Source organism: Chanodichthys erythropterus, chromosome 10 (assembly GCF_024489055.1).
Source record: "Chanodichthys erythropterus isolate Z2021 chromosome 10, ASM2448905v1, whole genome shotgun sequence".
Lineage (NCBI taxonomy): Eukaryota > Metazoa > Chordata > Actinopteri > Cypriniformes > Xenocyprididae > Chanodichthys > Chanodichthys erythropterus.
The window spans coordinates 17,673,843-17,690,000 of NC_090230.1; the positions used below are offsets into that span (position 1 = coordinate 17,673,843).

General features: G+C 35.7%; 1 protein-coding gene across 4 annotated transcripts; it reads left to right on the forward strand.

Moving 5' to 3' along the window:
• Window positions 1–6,252: 6,252 nt before the first annotated feature.
• On the forward strand, window positions 6,253–12,190 carry LOC137029184 (uncharacterized). 4 transcript variants are annotated; one of them, XM_067398724.1, is made up of 6 exons: window positions 6,253–6,383; window positions 6,742–6,840; window positions 7,945–8,289; window positions 9,011–9,103; window positions 9,903–10,040; window positions 11,518–12,190. In XM_067398724.1, the coding sequence occupies exons 2-6, from the start codon at window positions 6,798–6,800 to the stop codon at window positions 11,676–11,678; spliced, it is 780 nt and encodes a 259-aa protein (XP_067254825.1). In that variant the 5' UTR covers window positions 6,253–6,383; window positions 6,742–6,797; the 3' UTR covers window positions 11,679–12,190. The 4 variants fall into 4 exon arrangements, with proteins under 4 accessions (XP_067254825.1, XP_067254827.1, XP_067254828.1 ...); XM_067398726.1 differs by having other exon boundaries at window positions 9,011–9,100; XM_067398727.1 differs by having other exon boundaries at window positions 9,011–9,076.
• The last annotated feature ends 3,968 nt before the right edge of the window (window positions 12,191–16,158 follow it).

Genomic DNA, 16,158 nt, shown 5'->3' on the forward strand with positions numbered 1-16,158 from the left:
TAATCACAACAGGAGCATTGATCAGTCATACTTTTCAAGTGGAAGAACTGAATGTCCATTTGGAACCAAAGAACATCACAGTCTGTGAAGGAGACTCTGTCACACTCAACTGCACTTTTCAACCGGCTGGAAAGTACAAAGTGAAATTGTACTATAGCCAGACTAACTTAGACTGTAACTCTGCAACAGACGAAATACGTGAAAAGTGGCGTATTAGTTCAGAAAATAATGACAATTGGTCAACATTCAACTTTCCTTCCATCAAGACCAGTGACAGCGGATGGTACTTCTGCAAGGTTACGAGAGATATTCCTATTCTCAAAGAAAACTGCAGTGATGGAATACAAGTTCTGGTCTGTAAGTAGAAGGTTTCATCATTGTGATGTAAATTAAGTTATATTTCAGGTTGTGCACTATTATTTTATTTTTTGATCATGTGAACTCCTTTCCTTAGATAGCAAGCAATGATCGAAACAATGTTAACCTCGTTGAATCAATATCACTTTTGCACCCGCAATTAATATTGAAAAATGTTGAAATTTCAAAAAAAAAAAAAAAAAAATCAATGGTAATGGCACTGAATCAATGTTTGCATTCACAGAAAATGAAACACAACTACAACTGACTTAAGACCACACAGCCTGAAATCAACTGAAAATAAAAGAAGACAATAAATCTCTCAAGATCTCAGCAGAAGTTCTTTTTGAGATTAGATTTAGATGTTGATGTTTTATTGAAAATGTCTGGTCACCATTTTGGTGATCAGTGTTTCCATTAGTTGGGCAGTTTGACTTTTGGCTTTTTTGAGTTTGTGGTCTTTGTAACAGTGTTTACCAGTCAGTTAAAGGTGCCCTAGAATTAAAAAGTGAATTTATCTTGGCATAGTTGAATAACAAGAGTTCAGTACATGGAAATGACTTACAGTGAGTCTCAAACACCATTGTTTCCTCCTTCTTATATAAATCTCATTTGTTTAAAAGACCTCCGACGAACAGGCAAATCTCAACATAACACTGACTGTTACGTAACAGTTGGGATCATTAATATGTACGCCCCCAATATTTGCATATGCTAGCCCATGTTCAAGCATTAGACAAGGGCAGAACGTCTGGATCTGTGCACAACTGAATCATCAGACTAGGTAAGCAAGCAAGAACAATAGCAAAAAATGGCTGATGGAGCGATAATAACTGACATGATCCACGATATCATGATATTTTTAGTGATATTTGTAAATTGTCTTTCTAAATGTTTCGTTAGTATGTTGCTAATGTACTGTTAAATGCGGTTAAAGTTACCATCATTTATTACTGTATTCATGGAGACAAGACTGTCGTTATTTTCATTTATTAAACACTTGCAGTCTGTATAATTCATAAACACAACTTCATTATTTATAAATATCTCCAACAGTGTGTAATGTTAGCTTTAGCTACGGAGCACTATCAAACTCATTCATAACCAAATGTAAACAACCAAATAAAATAAAATACCATACTTAGGCGATTAGACATGCTGCATGACGAACACTTTGTAAAGAACAAGTTGAGGGTTATATTAGCTGTGTGAACTTTGTTTATGCTGTTAAAGGCAAGTGCGAGCTCCGTGGGCGGGGAGCGTGAGCATTTAAAGGGGCCGCAGCCTAAATCGGCGCATATTTAATGATGCCCCAAAATAGGCAGTTAAAAAAATGAATTAAAAAAAATCTATGGGGTATTGTTGTGAATGGGAGGCTCAGGCAGGAGATCCAAGTGCAGCGTTTTATTAAGAATGAGAATGGTAGTACAGGCAGGGTCAATCAGGAACAAACAGGAGCAGCAAAGGATAGGCAGGGTCGTAGTCAGGGTACAGTTCAATTCAATTCAATTCAAATTTATTTGTATAGCGCTTTTCACGATACATATTTCAAAGCAGCTTTACAGAAAATGGATGTCAACATTACAATTTAAAGAATGTAGTTAGCAAATAATATACTTTAGGTAATTACAATCACTGTTAGCAGTTTAACTGAAGGTAGAAGTAATGAGCTCCTCGAAAATGAATTACATTAACAATAAATTAGGATATAGAGATTGTGCAATGTGAATGTTGATCTAGATGATTGCGTCTCCTGAAGTCCTCGCAGGAGCTGGCGCCGTCTCTTCACAGGTGATGGTCATCTGAGGTCTTCTTAAGAGGCTGGATACAAACTGAAGCTGATGTACTCTCTAGTCACCTCAGGGCGGGTGTCCCGAGGTAAAACAGAAAAGCAAAAGGAGAACAATTAGTGTAGCTGCTGTTCATAACTTTAAGCAAAGATAGTCATGTGCAGTTGATCTGGTATGAGATGCATTATGTGAATGCTTGGCTAAAGAGATGCGTCTTTAATCTAGATTTAAACTGGGTGAGCGAGTCTGAGCCCCGAACATTATCAGGAAGGCTATTCCAGAGTTTCGGAGCCAAATGTGCAAACGCTCTCCCTCCTTTAGTGGACTTAGATATCCTAGGTACAACCAGAATTCCATAGTTTTGTGATCTTAAAGAGCGTGAAGGATTGTAGGGCGATAGAAGATTGGTTAAGTACACAGGAGCTAAACCATTTAGAGCCTTATAGGTCATTAGCAATACTTTATAATCGATACGGAACTTAATAGGTAACCAGTGTAGAGATGATAAGATTGGTGTTATATGATCATATTTTCTTGACCTGGTAAGAACTCTAGCAGCTGCATTTTGTACTAATTGTAGCTTGTTTATTGAGGAAGCAGGACAACCAGCTAATAATGCATTACAGTAATCTAGTCGAGACGTCATGAAAGCATGAACTAACTTTTCTGCATCAGAAATAGATAACATATTCCGTATTTTAGCAATGTTTCTGAGGCGGTAGGTCAAAAGGCAGGCAGATATCACTCACAGAACAGTATACAAGGCAAGGATCAGGACAGGCAGCAACGGATCAAAAACAGGAACAGACAAGGTCGAGAACAGACAGGCAAACAGGGAATAAACGCTCGGAAATTGCAACAACGGTTAACAATACTTCGCGGTGAGGTGGTGTGAGTGGAAGTCCTTTATAGTCCTGATAATGAGCAGCAGCTGGGTGAGGTGATCAGTGTGGATGTGGCAACAGGTGATTGGTGTGATGGGTGCATGTGATAGGTAGAGAGGATTGTGGGAAGTGTAGTCCGGGAACTGACAGGAGCAGACGGTGATCATGACAGGTATTTTGAGCTGAAACTTCACAGACACATTCAGGGGACACCTTAGACTTATATTACATCTTTTAAAAATCCGTTCTACTGCACATTTAAGTCAGTTTTAGTTGTGAATCATTTTCAAGCATGATTTTGAACCAACATCACATTGTAATGTTTATACTGACACATTAATATTGATTTAACATTATTTCAATCATTGCTTGCTATCTGGGTTGTATGGTCAGATTTCTTCCATTGAAGCATGTCCATTCATGCAGCTCGAGTGCTACTGTCATTAAAGCAGAAGAGGTCAAGCCAAAGACTTAGATATTATGAAATTCATGTACATTTTTTATTGATAATATAATTTTCTTTATTCATATTAAATAGAAACGTATAAAAATGCAAAACAGAAGCATTTTCACCAGTGGTCTCAGACTGTTGCAATTTGGTTGTATGTTGCACTTTAATCAGATCAGATGTTTGAGCAGAAAAGATTATGTAAACCAACAACTAGTTGATGGTATTCCATCACTTTCCTTTGCCATTAGCATTCATCAAGACATTTTAATTGCCCAATTAAGTTCATAATCCTTTATTGAAATGAATGAATGAAAGAGATGTTTCACAGTTAACCTTCTCTCTTTTGTTACTTTTACATTTCAAGTGGAAAAACCGAACGTCCATTTGCAACCAAAGAACATCACAGTCTATGAAGGAGACTCCGTCACACTCAACTGCACTTTTCAACCGGCTGGAAAGTACAAAGTGAAATTGTACTATAGCCAGACTAACTTAGACTGTAACTCTGCAACAGACGAAATACGTGAAAAGTGGCGTATTAGTACAGAAAATAATGACACTTGGTCAACATTCAACTTTCCTTCCATCAAGACCAGTGACAGCGGATGGTACTTCTGCAAAGTTACAAGAGATAGTCCAATTCTTGTAGAAAACTGCAGTGATGGAATACAAGTTCTGCTAGCCAGCACCTGTAGGATCATGGCCTGCTTATAAACCCCAAAAAATTAATTATAGTACATCAGCCAATGGGGAGAGAGCACAGGGTTCATGTTAATAACAGATTATTTAAAGTTTTCTTTTTTTTTCTTTTTCTCAGATATTAGCTTTCATGTAGTGTGAAATATAGTCGTTTATGAATGTAAAAGGTCAGCAAAGTTTAAAAGATCAAGTGCGTGATAAATGGAGTTATTGTCTCTGAAAAGAAAGAACCGATTCTGAACTTACTGAAACAAGTTGTTAGTTTTATAAAAATTTGCATAATGCCAGCCTGTGGTCCTCATTGGCTAGCCATGAACTACATCTACTTTGACAAGTTATGAAGACACTGTTTTCTGTGCTGCGAAATCAAATCCACTTTGCATGCACTTCCAAAGGATGAAAATAAAACCAACACCATTGTTACTGTTCGTATCACTGTGTATCAAGTGCTGAGGAGTGAAGAAGATACAGAGCTAAGATTCAGATATAGGTGTTTTGACACACTGTAAGCAGTCGACCAATCACAACAGACTGAGCCATCTGACCAATCAGAGCACAGCAGGCTCATGGAGAGAGACTGATGCTGCGTTCCAATTTGCCTACTTATACTACGCCCTAAAAGTATGTACTCTTTCTGTGAACAAAAAGTACTTACTTTTGAGTGTGTAGCAAAAGAGTAGACAAGCTTTGGGACATACTATCACGTCATACAATCGTCTTTTCTCTCTGTCGCATCCTTTCACCGTAAACTGGCCTGTCAATCATCTTACATCCTCCACATTTCATTTAGTTAATTTCCTACCATATCGGAGTGAAATGCAGCACGTTGATCTGCAGTCGCGAGTCTTTCATGTGGAGAACTCTCCTCATATTAATGCATAATGATGCATTTAAAAGTTAATGGCCATTCGGATCTTTATAAAAGTCCACATTGGTATTTGCAGATGAAAAATAACACGGGTAACATTATATATATATTTTCTATCAGGTTAAACTGATTATTAGTCACTCAAATCTCTCAGCGTCGATCGTGCATATCCGCCATATTTTGTAGTTTTTTAACATTTTTTACTCGTATTTGTAGTTTTGAACTGAATCCTTGTCCAATGCGGGCAATATTAGCCTTTATGGTGTGCACGGATCCACACTTCGAAAATCTACCGGAAATAGTAAACCATCCGGGGACTTTTGGCATAGGCCTACTCTTTTCAACATACTATGCTTTGGGACACACTTATTTTAATCTCACATACTATTTAGGATGGATAGTATGGACATTGGAACGCAGGGCGAATCCTTTATCGAACCATTTCAGACACTGTGAGAAAAGAGGTGATGCTGCGATGTATTTTACGACAAAATAAAAGTGTTTTTTGATGTAAACCTACTTAAATTTATATTTGCTTTTACAGTATGTACTAATGCACAAAAATGTTTGAAATAAATATATATATATATATTTAATTAAAGATGGAGATATACTCGTCTGTCATTCTTTGTGATATAGAATAAACAGACAATGCAGTGCAAATAGAAGAAAACTGTTCTGATCTGTAAAGTAAAAAATGTGAGCACTACATTTTCTGTTTCAGGTTGGTTCGTTTTGACTTGACAACAGTGGTTAGGCTTGCCTTTAGGTTTAAATATCGAAACCACATTCAAACTGCGTCACAGTTCTCAGCAGGTTGTGTGCTACTTCATTTACGAGATGTCAAAACAAAACTCTGTTAAACGTACAGGACCCCAAAAATATTTGGACTCTTGAGTCACACTTAAAATATGTCTTGCATTAGACGTAAAATATCAAGTCAGAAATATTAGACACTAAATATCAAGACAAAGTATCATTCAATGCCATTTATTTGACCTAAACACATTCCAAGTGAAATATTTACCAAAAACATTTCCCCCCAATATTTTATCAAAAAGAACTGACTTCAAATATTCACTATAAATATTAATTGTTTAAAAGTCATTGCAAAAACGGCTCAGAAAAGCCTATTATCTTTTGAGCAATGCTGTTTCTGCGTGTGAACAGAGGCATGTTCCTGGGACACCTGATGTCAGTCGCGTTTTTTTCTTCTTCTTCTTTTTGTGGTGCTGTTTCTCATATCATGTTCATGTGGCTGACCTGCTTTCATGCTTCTACAGTCTTACGTGTTACTTCAAAGTAACTCACATTTTTCACCCACTTAAGGAGTGGTAAGTGTACTGTTTAAATGCTGTTTAAAACCCATTATTTTTCCAGTTACACTGTATATCATTCATTTGAAGTATAATTACTAACAAAATCCATTTGTAATAAACATTGTTTGCTGGAATAATGTCAAGTAGACTTTAGCTTCTACAGGAAGACAACACAATACTTTTCGTAAGTTATCAATAGAGGCTTATTCATATGCATGACCACACAGGAACCCGCCTAGATAGTTCTGCTAGACTTCAAGAGCTTTAACCACTACAAGTGAACGAGGAAGCTTCATGCGTTCGCATTTAAAGACTTCAGGTGCTGTTTTTGTTGAAGTTGGATCATTTAATTAGTCTTTTTCTTCTTCTTTAGACTACTTTTGCATTTACTCTGAGTGGGGGTTATTATTTAAGGCCCACTCTGTGCCCATGGATCGACTATGTGCTAGAATCTTTCTTCTTGTAGTCACAGGTAAGTGGAATCTCTGCTATTTTAAAAACCTAGTTTGATGTGATCTACCACATAGAACTGGTCAAATATTTTGGGAAGTATAGCTTTTGACACTTCAAAACCAAAATATGACCTGTGTCACAAAAACTTTATCTCAGCAACTATTAGATTTCGTGTAAAAGTCTGATTTCGCAAATGTATAGAATGTATCTAGAAGTGGTTTTGTATGGCAGTTTCAAGCATCTACTTCAAAAACCTCTTAAATTAGGAAAATTTTGTGAATTCTATCCAACAAACTAAAATTCTGTCATGTGTTTACATGTTATAAATTAATAAAGTATATTAATCAGACAGTTTGTTGGCCAAAACAATGGTTTGATGTCTTTTACATTGTCTTGTCCTTCATAACAGTTTTACTGATTAAATTTGGCAGAAAAGCTGCTTGCTTATAATGTGCAGTTTAATGGTAGATTCCCACTGTGACAACATGCCCCACTGTGGAAACAAATTGTTTATAATAAATAAATAGCAATAACAATAAATTGTTGTTGTTGTTTTTGCAGTCAATACTTTCAAAAATAAACCAAATAATAAAAAAAATCAACTTAGATAATTAATGTGGCTCAGATAACATAATATTTTGAATTTCTGTTGATTAAATCAATCGCTTTTATTGTATTAAGTCAAATTTTTAATTTCAATGAACTCAAAATTTTAAGACATCCAGGTAACTTACTTTTTAAAGAAACAATTCTTTTTTTACAGTGTAATAATAAACCCTAACCCTGTAATATCTTCTGATAAATTTGTTTGTTGATTAATTTGCGGTTATGGACAAACTATGTGTAAAAAGTACAAATGAACTCACTGGTTGATAGACCCAGAGTAGCTTGTTTGAGGTGTGAATATAATCACACTCAAAAATCATTAGATAGTTTGCATTTAAAAGTGTTATAGTATCAACTCCTTTTCCTATCAACTCCAAAATCCTTTTTTTTTTTTTTTTACAAGGTCAACAATTCAATCATACATCTATTGTTTATACTTAGCGATATAAACTAATTAATAAATTATTTATTAATAAATAATATATATATATTTTTTTTCTTTTCTTAATCACAACAGGAGCATTGATCAGTCATACTTTTCAAGTGGAAGAACTGAATGTCCAATTGGAACCAAAGAACATCACAGTCTGTGAAGGAGACTCCGTCACACTCAACTGCACTTTTCAACCGGCTGGAAAGTACAAAGTGAAATTGTACTATAGCCAGACTAATATAGACTGTAACTCTGCAACAGACGAAATACGTGAAAAGTTGCATATTAGTTCAGAAAATAATGACAATTGGTCAACATTCAACTTTCCTTCCATCAAGACCAGTGACAGCGGATGGTACTTCTGCAAGGTTACGAGGGATATTCCTATTCTCAAAGAAAACTGCAGTGATGGAATACAAGTTCTGGTCTGTAAGTAGAAGGTTTCATCATGTTATGATGTAAAATTAAAAATATTTTTCAGGTTCTGCACTATTTCAGGTCACTAATCGAATACGTAAATTTTTCACACTGATCATGTGAACAACTTTGTATGGATGTTCAGATTTTATTTCTTCCATTGAAGCACAAGAGTCTGTTTGGTTGATTGTCAAATCACGCTGGAGAACATGATGATCAAGTTTTACACAAACGTAATGAGTTCATGCAGCTCGAGTGCTGCTGTCATTAAAGCAGAAGAAGACAAATCAAAGACTTAACATGAATTTTTCACTTCGACTTTTATCTCAAATTGTTTGTTTGGAAATAAAGACAATGCAAACCAATATACCAATAACCAAATTTCCAATTTGACAACTATAACTAATATATTCCATCACTTTTCATTTGCTGTATGCATTCAACAAGACATTTGTCTGCCAGGGTTTCAATATTTGGGGGCTCAGCTCCTAATGTCCTCTGCTTCTGACACTGGCGCTGCGCCGCTGTGAATAACACCCTGAATAAAAGACGGGGAGGAGCAGCCCTTTTCATATAAATTTTTAAGGGAATTGAGGTGAACATGAATTCGTGTACATATTACAGAGCTAGCGACACCCCTTTAACTGCCCAAGTTCATAATCCCCTATTGAAATGGATGAATGTAACAAGAGATCCACAGTTTTAACCACTGTCACTGTTGTATTTTCTCTAGATGCCAACAAAACCCCGGAATCTCCAAATCAGACAGAAAATCAGCCGCCAGATTCCACTACAGAAGGTTTACCCACAACTTGCATGACAAGTAGTGAAGAACCTTTAATATTTTGCTTTTTACACTCATTTAACTTTTAATAGCATAAACAATTTACATATTCATTTAGGTCATGCATGTGTAAACTCCACAAGTAGTCACAAAGTAATGGATTTACTGCATAGTAAATCCTACTTCTATTTTTAGTACAAATGCAAACTGTCAAGTGTAGTTTTGTCTTAAATATCAGTAAACTTGTTCTCAAATGTAAGTTTTTAGGGGAAAAAAATGTACTATCACTACAAAATTAATTACAGGCATTCAGTTAACATAGGACAGTGGGGTCCAGAAGGGAGACGACTAGATAAAACTAGTCTAGTTTTGCTTGTTTCTAATGTAATATAGCTAAATCTGTAATATAACTAAATTTCTTAATTATTTTGTGTCATAACATTTTTTATTTTACATTTCTTTTCAATCCTAAACCTTTCTGTTTTATGTCCATATTTAAATTAAGTTTTGAATCGCAGATTTTCAGTGTACCTTGCACTGCACGTACACATTTACACAATTTTTGAGTTTTTTTAATTGAAATCATGGCAAAAATAGCTGCAAAGCAACTAGTAGCTTGTAAATCAGGTTATTAAATTAATTTGGAGGGAAAATGATTTGCACTCCCTTCAAAAGTTGGAGTAAAAACAGACATTTTTGATTAAATGCAACTCAATTAGATTCATGAATGCATTTTTTTTATTAATATACATCTAGCATTAATACTGTAACCACGGAGAGCCACACATCTGAAAGAATGACCTAATGTGTGCTATTTTTTGTATCATTTTATCTTTAACAGCTACAATAACCCCTACACCATCATCAGATCTACATCGTTTTGATCATCCGTGGTGGATATGGGTGGCGCTGGCAGTTGGATGTGTCGTACTAGTTGTGTCAATTGTTGTCATATACATCTTAACTCGCAAATCCAAAGGTACATCTACAATGACCTTATGTTGCATTAAAAAAAAAATCTATGGTTTGCCAAATATTGTTTAATCTTCAACTAATTTATTTAAAAATATATACCCCTGGTTTCACAGACAAGGCTTAACCTAGACTAAAATGCATGTTTAAGGTGTTTTAACTGAAAGCAACTTGTACTGACATATCTTAAAATATGTCACTGCCACTGTTTTGCCTTAAGATACACACCAGCAATGTCTTTTTCTAGGGTATGTTTATAAAAACTACTTAAATATCCTAATTGAACTACGGTCTAATCCTGGTTTAACCTAATCCCTGTCTGTGAAACTGGGCCATAATGTTTACTTAACTTCGACCAAAGCTAATGTTAAACTTAAGCTTGCTTAAGTTCAACTATGTGTTTCATTGTTCGTCCAGCATGTTTTATATGTTGTATATGTATCAGTACATAAGAATCATAAAGCATTGACAAAAATTGTATATATCTTTACTTATGCCAGCTTTATTCACATAATACACATTGTAAAAAAAAAACTTTAATTTTTACAAAAAAATAAACAGCAACAAAAAACCCCACAAAACGTGGTAGCTGTGCAGAATAGAAAATACAGTAAAATGTAAAAATATTTACAGAACCTGTTAATTTTATGATTTAAAACTAATTTACAAAAAAAAACAAAAAAAAACAAAAAAACATTCGAAACTGTAAATCCAACATCTAATTTCTGCTGATTAATTTAGCAACATAAGATAAACCTAATGCCCATAACGGATAACAAATAACTAAAAAACAGTGTAATTATTAAAATGAAAAACCATTAAATGTGAAGTGTCACACAGGGAATTCTGGGAATGTTAGTTTATGAAGATGATTCAGGTATTTTTACTTCCAAAAACTGTACCTTTAACAGTATTGTACTGTAAAATTATATGAAACGTAAGGTTAGATCTATTACTTTGCCCTCATAAATAGTATGGAAACTTACTGTCAAACATTTATCATGTTTTTACTGTAGGCATTTTTACAGTTAAAATTACAATAAATTTTACTGCGCATATAAAGCTTAAGCCTTGTTGTTATGAATGGTTACACCCTGTAACCACACTTTTTGTTATAAACTGATGCACGAATCAAAATTACTTCTTGTTATCAAAATCATGCTGCAGGATTCTTTTAAAAGTCACACAGACTGATCTAAGAAACAACAACACATCCTCAAGAGTCTTTGTTCAAGGTCAGTTTCCTTGGTCGCAGACTGAGAGCTGAATGAGTGTGGGTGGCATGTGGTAAAGCGTTGTGAGAGTTAGCTAGCTCCAGTTGATGACGATTAAACTGCCTCTCATTGTCTGTGGTTAGACTCGAGCAGTTAGGTGCAGCATGAGCGTGCACAGCAAAGCTGTTTTCCTCCAGACCCTCAGCGTGGCCTGTGCTTTGCACTGTTAACCATTTAATGTAACTCTACAGTAATGGTATTTGTTTCTAGACATCATTTATGAGAACACCAAACCAGTGGAATCGGGCTGCTGGAGGCGAAATCGGAATCAGATGGATATCTGCAACTTGCCTGCATCCAAAAAAACTGAAACCATTAAACCGCTGAGGAAGTATGACACTCTTTCAAGCAACAGGAACCGCAGGCCATAAGTATTACATGTAGAAGAATTGCCCACTGAAAACTATGGAAGCCTGTTTAAGCTATATAAGTATACTAAAGACATAATAAATCATAATTATGAGATGAAAAGTCGAAATAATGTTTTAAAAAGTTGTAATTATAACATAAAAAGTCATTATTTGGACTTTTTTTTACTTTTTATGACTTTTTGTCATAATTTCCTATTTTTTTATATAATAAATATGACTTAGAATGTCATCATTTTTACTTTAAATGTCATAATAATAATTTACAAAAGCATGATTTTCCCTCTTATGTGGCAGAAATAGGCTTACATAGAAAACACATAAATGTATTAAATATTTTACTGTAGATACATATTTAATGATGTAATGTAGCATTTCTCTGTATATGGGAAACTGTAAATATAATGCTGATTTTTTATGTTTCTTGGTTGAATGACTCAGTCATTGTAAGCTTTAAAGAGTTCATGAGAAAACCTGATTTTTTTTTTTTTTTTTTGAATGATTTTCAGTTGTATCAACAGTCTGTGGTAACAAATAAATGTGAAAAACATAAAAAAATAAATAAAATGTTTTCCACTCACAATTAATAATGCACATTCTTGGCTATTTTGACAGCACAACATCAGTCTACATGATTTCAGATCCCACATAAGGTGAAGGGGCAACTGGGGAAGAATATGAGGAATCGAGCTGTTTCATTCTCATGAATCATTCATTCGGTCGCGAAAGGAACTGAGAAGTTTCTTTGAACGTCCGTTTTTGTCACATAACGTGTTTTTCCAGACGCTACTCGACTTCACAACACGAAATAAAAGATATCTCAACCACTCGCTACAACAATACGCCCAATGGCCGTAATGAGAGCGACAACTTACCTCAAATATTGACAAAATGAAATACTAACGTTCTAACTGTGAAAGTTCTGTTTGGGAAAAAAAAAACAAGTGTATTCCATGACAAAGACTGTTATCAGCAAAGACACAAGACGTGTCACTCGTATAGAGTGCCCCAGGGATGACGCGTTTTTGTAGGCCAACCCGGAAGTTAGCAGCGCACGGGTTCCCTCGATCGAAAGCCTATTCATTTTCCCCATAGACTTTTGGAAAATCGCAGAAAATAAGCTCTGTGTTTAACAAAGGGTTATGACACTTACATGTTTTGTCTATCAAGATAATCTTTACAAGTGAACACAACATTTATAGATTTTGAAGCCTAAATAAAGTGGTCAGATATAAACGGACTACAGCACACCATGGTCCCGGATCAACGTCGTCACCACCAAGCTTCCTCAAACTGTATTTAAAAAACAACTTTATTTAAAAACATGCTCACTGATTATGATCTGTGCTGTTATGAATACTTATACACTTTTTCATGAGAAATGTTGTATGTCCCACAGTAAAAGTTTAAAAACTCACAAGTTGGTTATAACTGGTGTGTTTTATCTCATAGATCAAAACGTGAAAGTATTTAGAGGCTTTGTTAACCACAGACCTTATTTCAGGCGATTTAGCAAAAAAACATTCAAAAAACCCATAGACTTGACGGCGTTGGAACCGGAAGTCCTAAAATGCTAACTCGCTTCCGGGTTTTGCCTACAAAAACGCGTCATCCCTGGGTCACTCTATTGTTTTGAATGGGAGGAATAAGTCCTGCCTTCTAAATAAGAGCCAATCGCCGACTGGTAAAGTCATCGCGTCACTTCAACGGCCGTAGAATCACTGCGCCTCCGAAGAGACGCGTTTAGGTCTGTGCATGCGCATTAGCTTGATCCAGCCTGAAAAATACAGTTTTCTTGTCATAATTCGAGCGTTTAGAAACTAAATTTATGAGCCGGTTGTTGTTAGATTTCATTGGTGATTTCAAATATGAAATTTAATTGTAAGGTTGGCGAACAGTTTTGGAGAATTTGATGGTTCCCCATTCAAAGAGATTTCGACTGCGTCCGAAAACTGGAAAATGCTGCCTTACGAGGACACATTTCAAGATAGTAAGGCATCAAGGCACGTCCGAATCCAATGTTAGCTCCACTTCCTCTCTCATGAGATACCTTCATCTGATCGATTTTTGAAGGAAGCATAGATGTATCCTTAGCTGCCTTTGATATCCCACAATCCTGTGCTTTCCATTCTGTGACAGTTGAGCTAGAAAAATAAAGATGGCGTCCGAAAGTTGCGTTTGCTGCTCAGTTGTTGTACAAATGTACGATTTTGATCAACATATTTCAATTTTGATATCATTTCTATCGAGAAATTACTGCTGTAGTAATTAAATCTTTGTTTAGTTCTCACCAAAGCTCATGCTATATTACTGTATATCATTAAACTGTTACGCTGCCTCAGAAGTCTGTCCGAAATCAATTTTGTGAGGTACCTTCATGCACAAATGCTGCCGTACAAGTCATTCTCTTATAAGATAGCGAGGCAGCAAGACAGCTACCTAGGTTTTCGGACGCAGCCTTCATGATGCCCAGGATGCCCGAGAGGCGTTTCAAAGATGGCCGCCGAGTGAAATGACTTGTCTTAAAGGGACTTTGGTATCAGTCACTGAGAAGATGTAGTTTGAACAATAATAAAATGGTTTATTTTTTTATTATGCAAGTTAGACCTACTTACCCACTTCGGTTCGTGCACTAGACTCAACCTAAACAATCTTCTGATTGTTTAGGTTGAGCATAGCTTAGCATAGTTCATTGAATCTGATTAGACCGTTAGCATTGCGCATAAAATGACCAAAGAGTTTTGATATTTTTCCTATTTAAAACTTGACTCTTCTGTAGTTAAATCGTGTATTAAGACCGGCGGAAAATGAAAAGTTGCAATTTTCTAGGCTGATATGGCTAGGAACTATACTCTCATTCAGGCGTAATAATCAAGTAACTTTGCTGCCGTATCATGGCTGCAGCAGGCGCAATGATATTATGCAGCGTCTCTCACAAACGTCTCCATGGTTGCAAGGCACGTTCCCTGTGCAAGCAGGGGCTCACAGGCGCTGCGTAATATCATTGCACTTACAGCACCCATGGAACGGCAGCAAAGTTCCTTGATTATTACGCCTGAATGAGAGTATAGTTCCTAGCCATATCAGCCTAGAAAAATCACAACTTTTCATTTTCTGTCGGTCTTGTACAGGATTTAACTACAGAAGAGTCAAGTTTTAAATAGGAAAAATATCAAAACTCTTTGGTCATTTTTAAGCGCAATGCTAACGGTCTAATCAGATTCAATGAACTATGCTAAGCTATGCTAAAAGTGGTACTGCCAGAACCGGAGATCGGCTGAATGGATTCGAAAACGGTAAAACTCAACTGTTTAACTCTAGGGGAGTTGGAAAATGAGCCTATTTTCAAAAAAAGTGGAGTGTTCCTTTAAGCAGTTATATGAAATGCAGAGGTACATAGGACAGTTAGTTCCTCAATAAGCAACTTCTGACTACTAACAAAAAGTGGGGCACAGTCCTGTAGAGAACAACTCTGCCCCAGTTGCAGGTGCATTTAATGCATAAAAAACCAAGGCCTTTGCCAAACAGGGTCATGCTCACCGACAGAAATTGACGGACACTTGGGTGCCTCAAAGCGCAGCCTCAGAATCTATGAGTTTGCGCAGTTCCTCTGTGACCTAGATTCAACAAAAACTGAACAGCAGAAAACTCGCAAAGCTAGAATGGTAATTTGGACACTAATTGTTTCCTAAGTCAATACTTTGTGGGATTTACCATGAACAAGGTACAAAATAGACCTTTAAACTCTTTGAAAATGAATGTTCAGTGAAGGAGGTGCTTCACCTTTGGAAAATGTTAATGGTCATCCTCATGAGGTCAAATATTACATGAGCTGTTGCATTTTCTATTCATTTATCATTCTTGCAACCCTGTTACCAAAATTTGAGATGGTCTAAACATAAAGTATAGCAGCAACTGTGACTATATGATTTCACTAGTTTTAGCATAAAACATTAAATAAACATCTCAAATTTGACAGAAATGTATTCATTTAAAAAAAAAAAAAAAAGTAAAGCTAAAAAAAAAATGGGTAACAGGGTTGCAAATTTGTCCATATATTAAGCTTTCAGTAGAGGCCATACTGTATCTAATCTGAGTCCACATGTTGGTTTGTAATTATTACTAATTTATATTTCCAATAAAATTAAACAAAACAAAAAAAAAAATTGTCTTTTTTGCCAGTTATCTAGAGGACAGGGTTGAATGGTTGAGCCAAATTGGATATTTCATGTGTTTACTAGCTACATTTCTTCCTAGGTTCATTTATTTGCTAGATAATATCTAATAATTCTCAGAACAACATCAACAACAAAAACTCAGCTTTGATGTAGTTTGCAGATTCACTTATCATTGGTTATCTCAAATGAATTTCTCTGTGCTCAACCATAAATTCACAGATTAGGTTAACAATACTCATCGATTGGTTTCCTGGTAAGATTGAAAACATTGGGCCTGTCCAAATGCCCACATTTGCGGCCTGGGC

What these genes read in the sequence shown, in the direction of transcription:
- LOC137029184 (XM_067398724.1), top strand. Translation starts at nt 6,798, where the DNA reads ATGGATCGACTATGTGCTAGAATCTTTCTTCTTGTAGTCACAG. An exon ending in CTTTCTTCTTGTAGTCACAG is followed by an intron (nt 6,841 to 7,944) that starts GTAAGTGGAATC and finishes TAATCACAACAG; the next exon opens with GAGCATTGATCAGTCATACT. An exon ending in CACAACTTGCATGACAAGTA is followed by an intron (nt 9,104 to 9,902) that starts GTGAAGAACCTT and finishes TATCTTTAACAG; the next exon opens with CTACAATAACCCCTACACCA.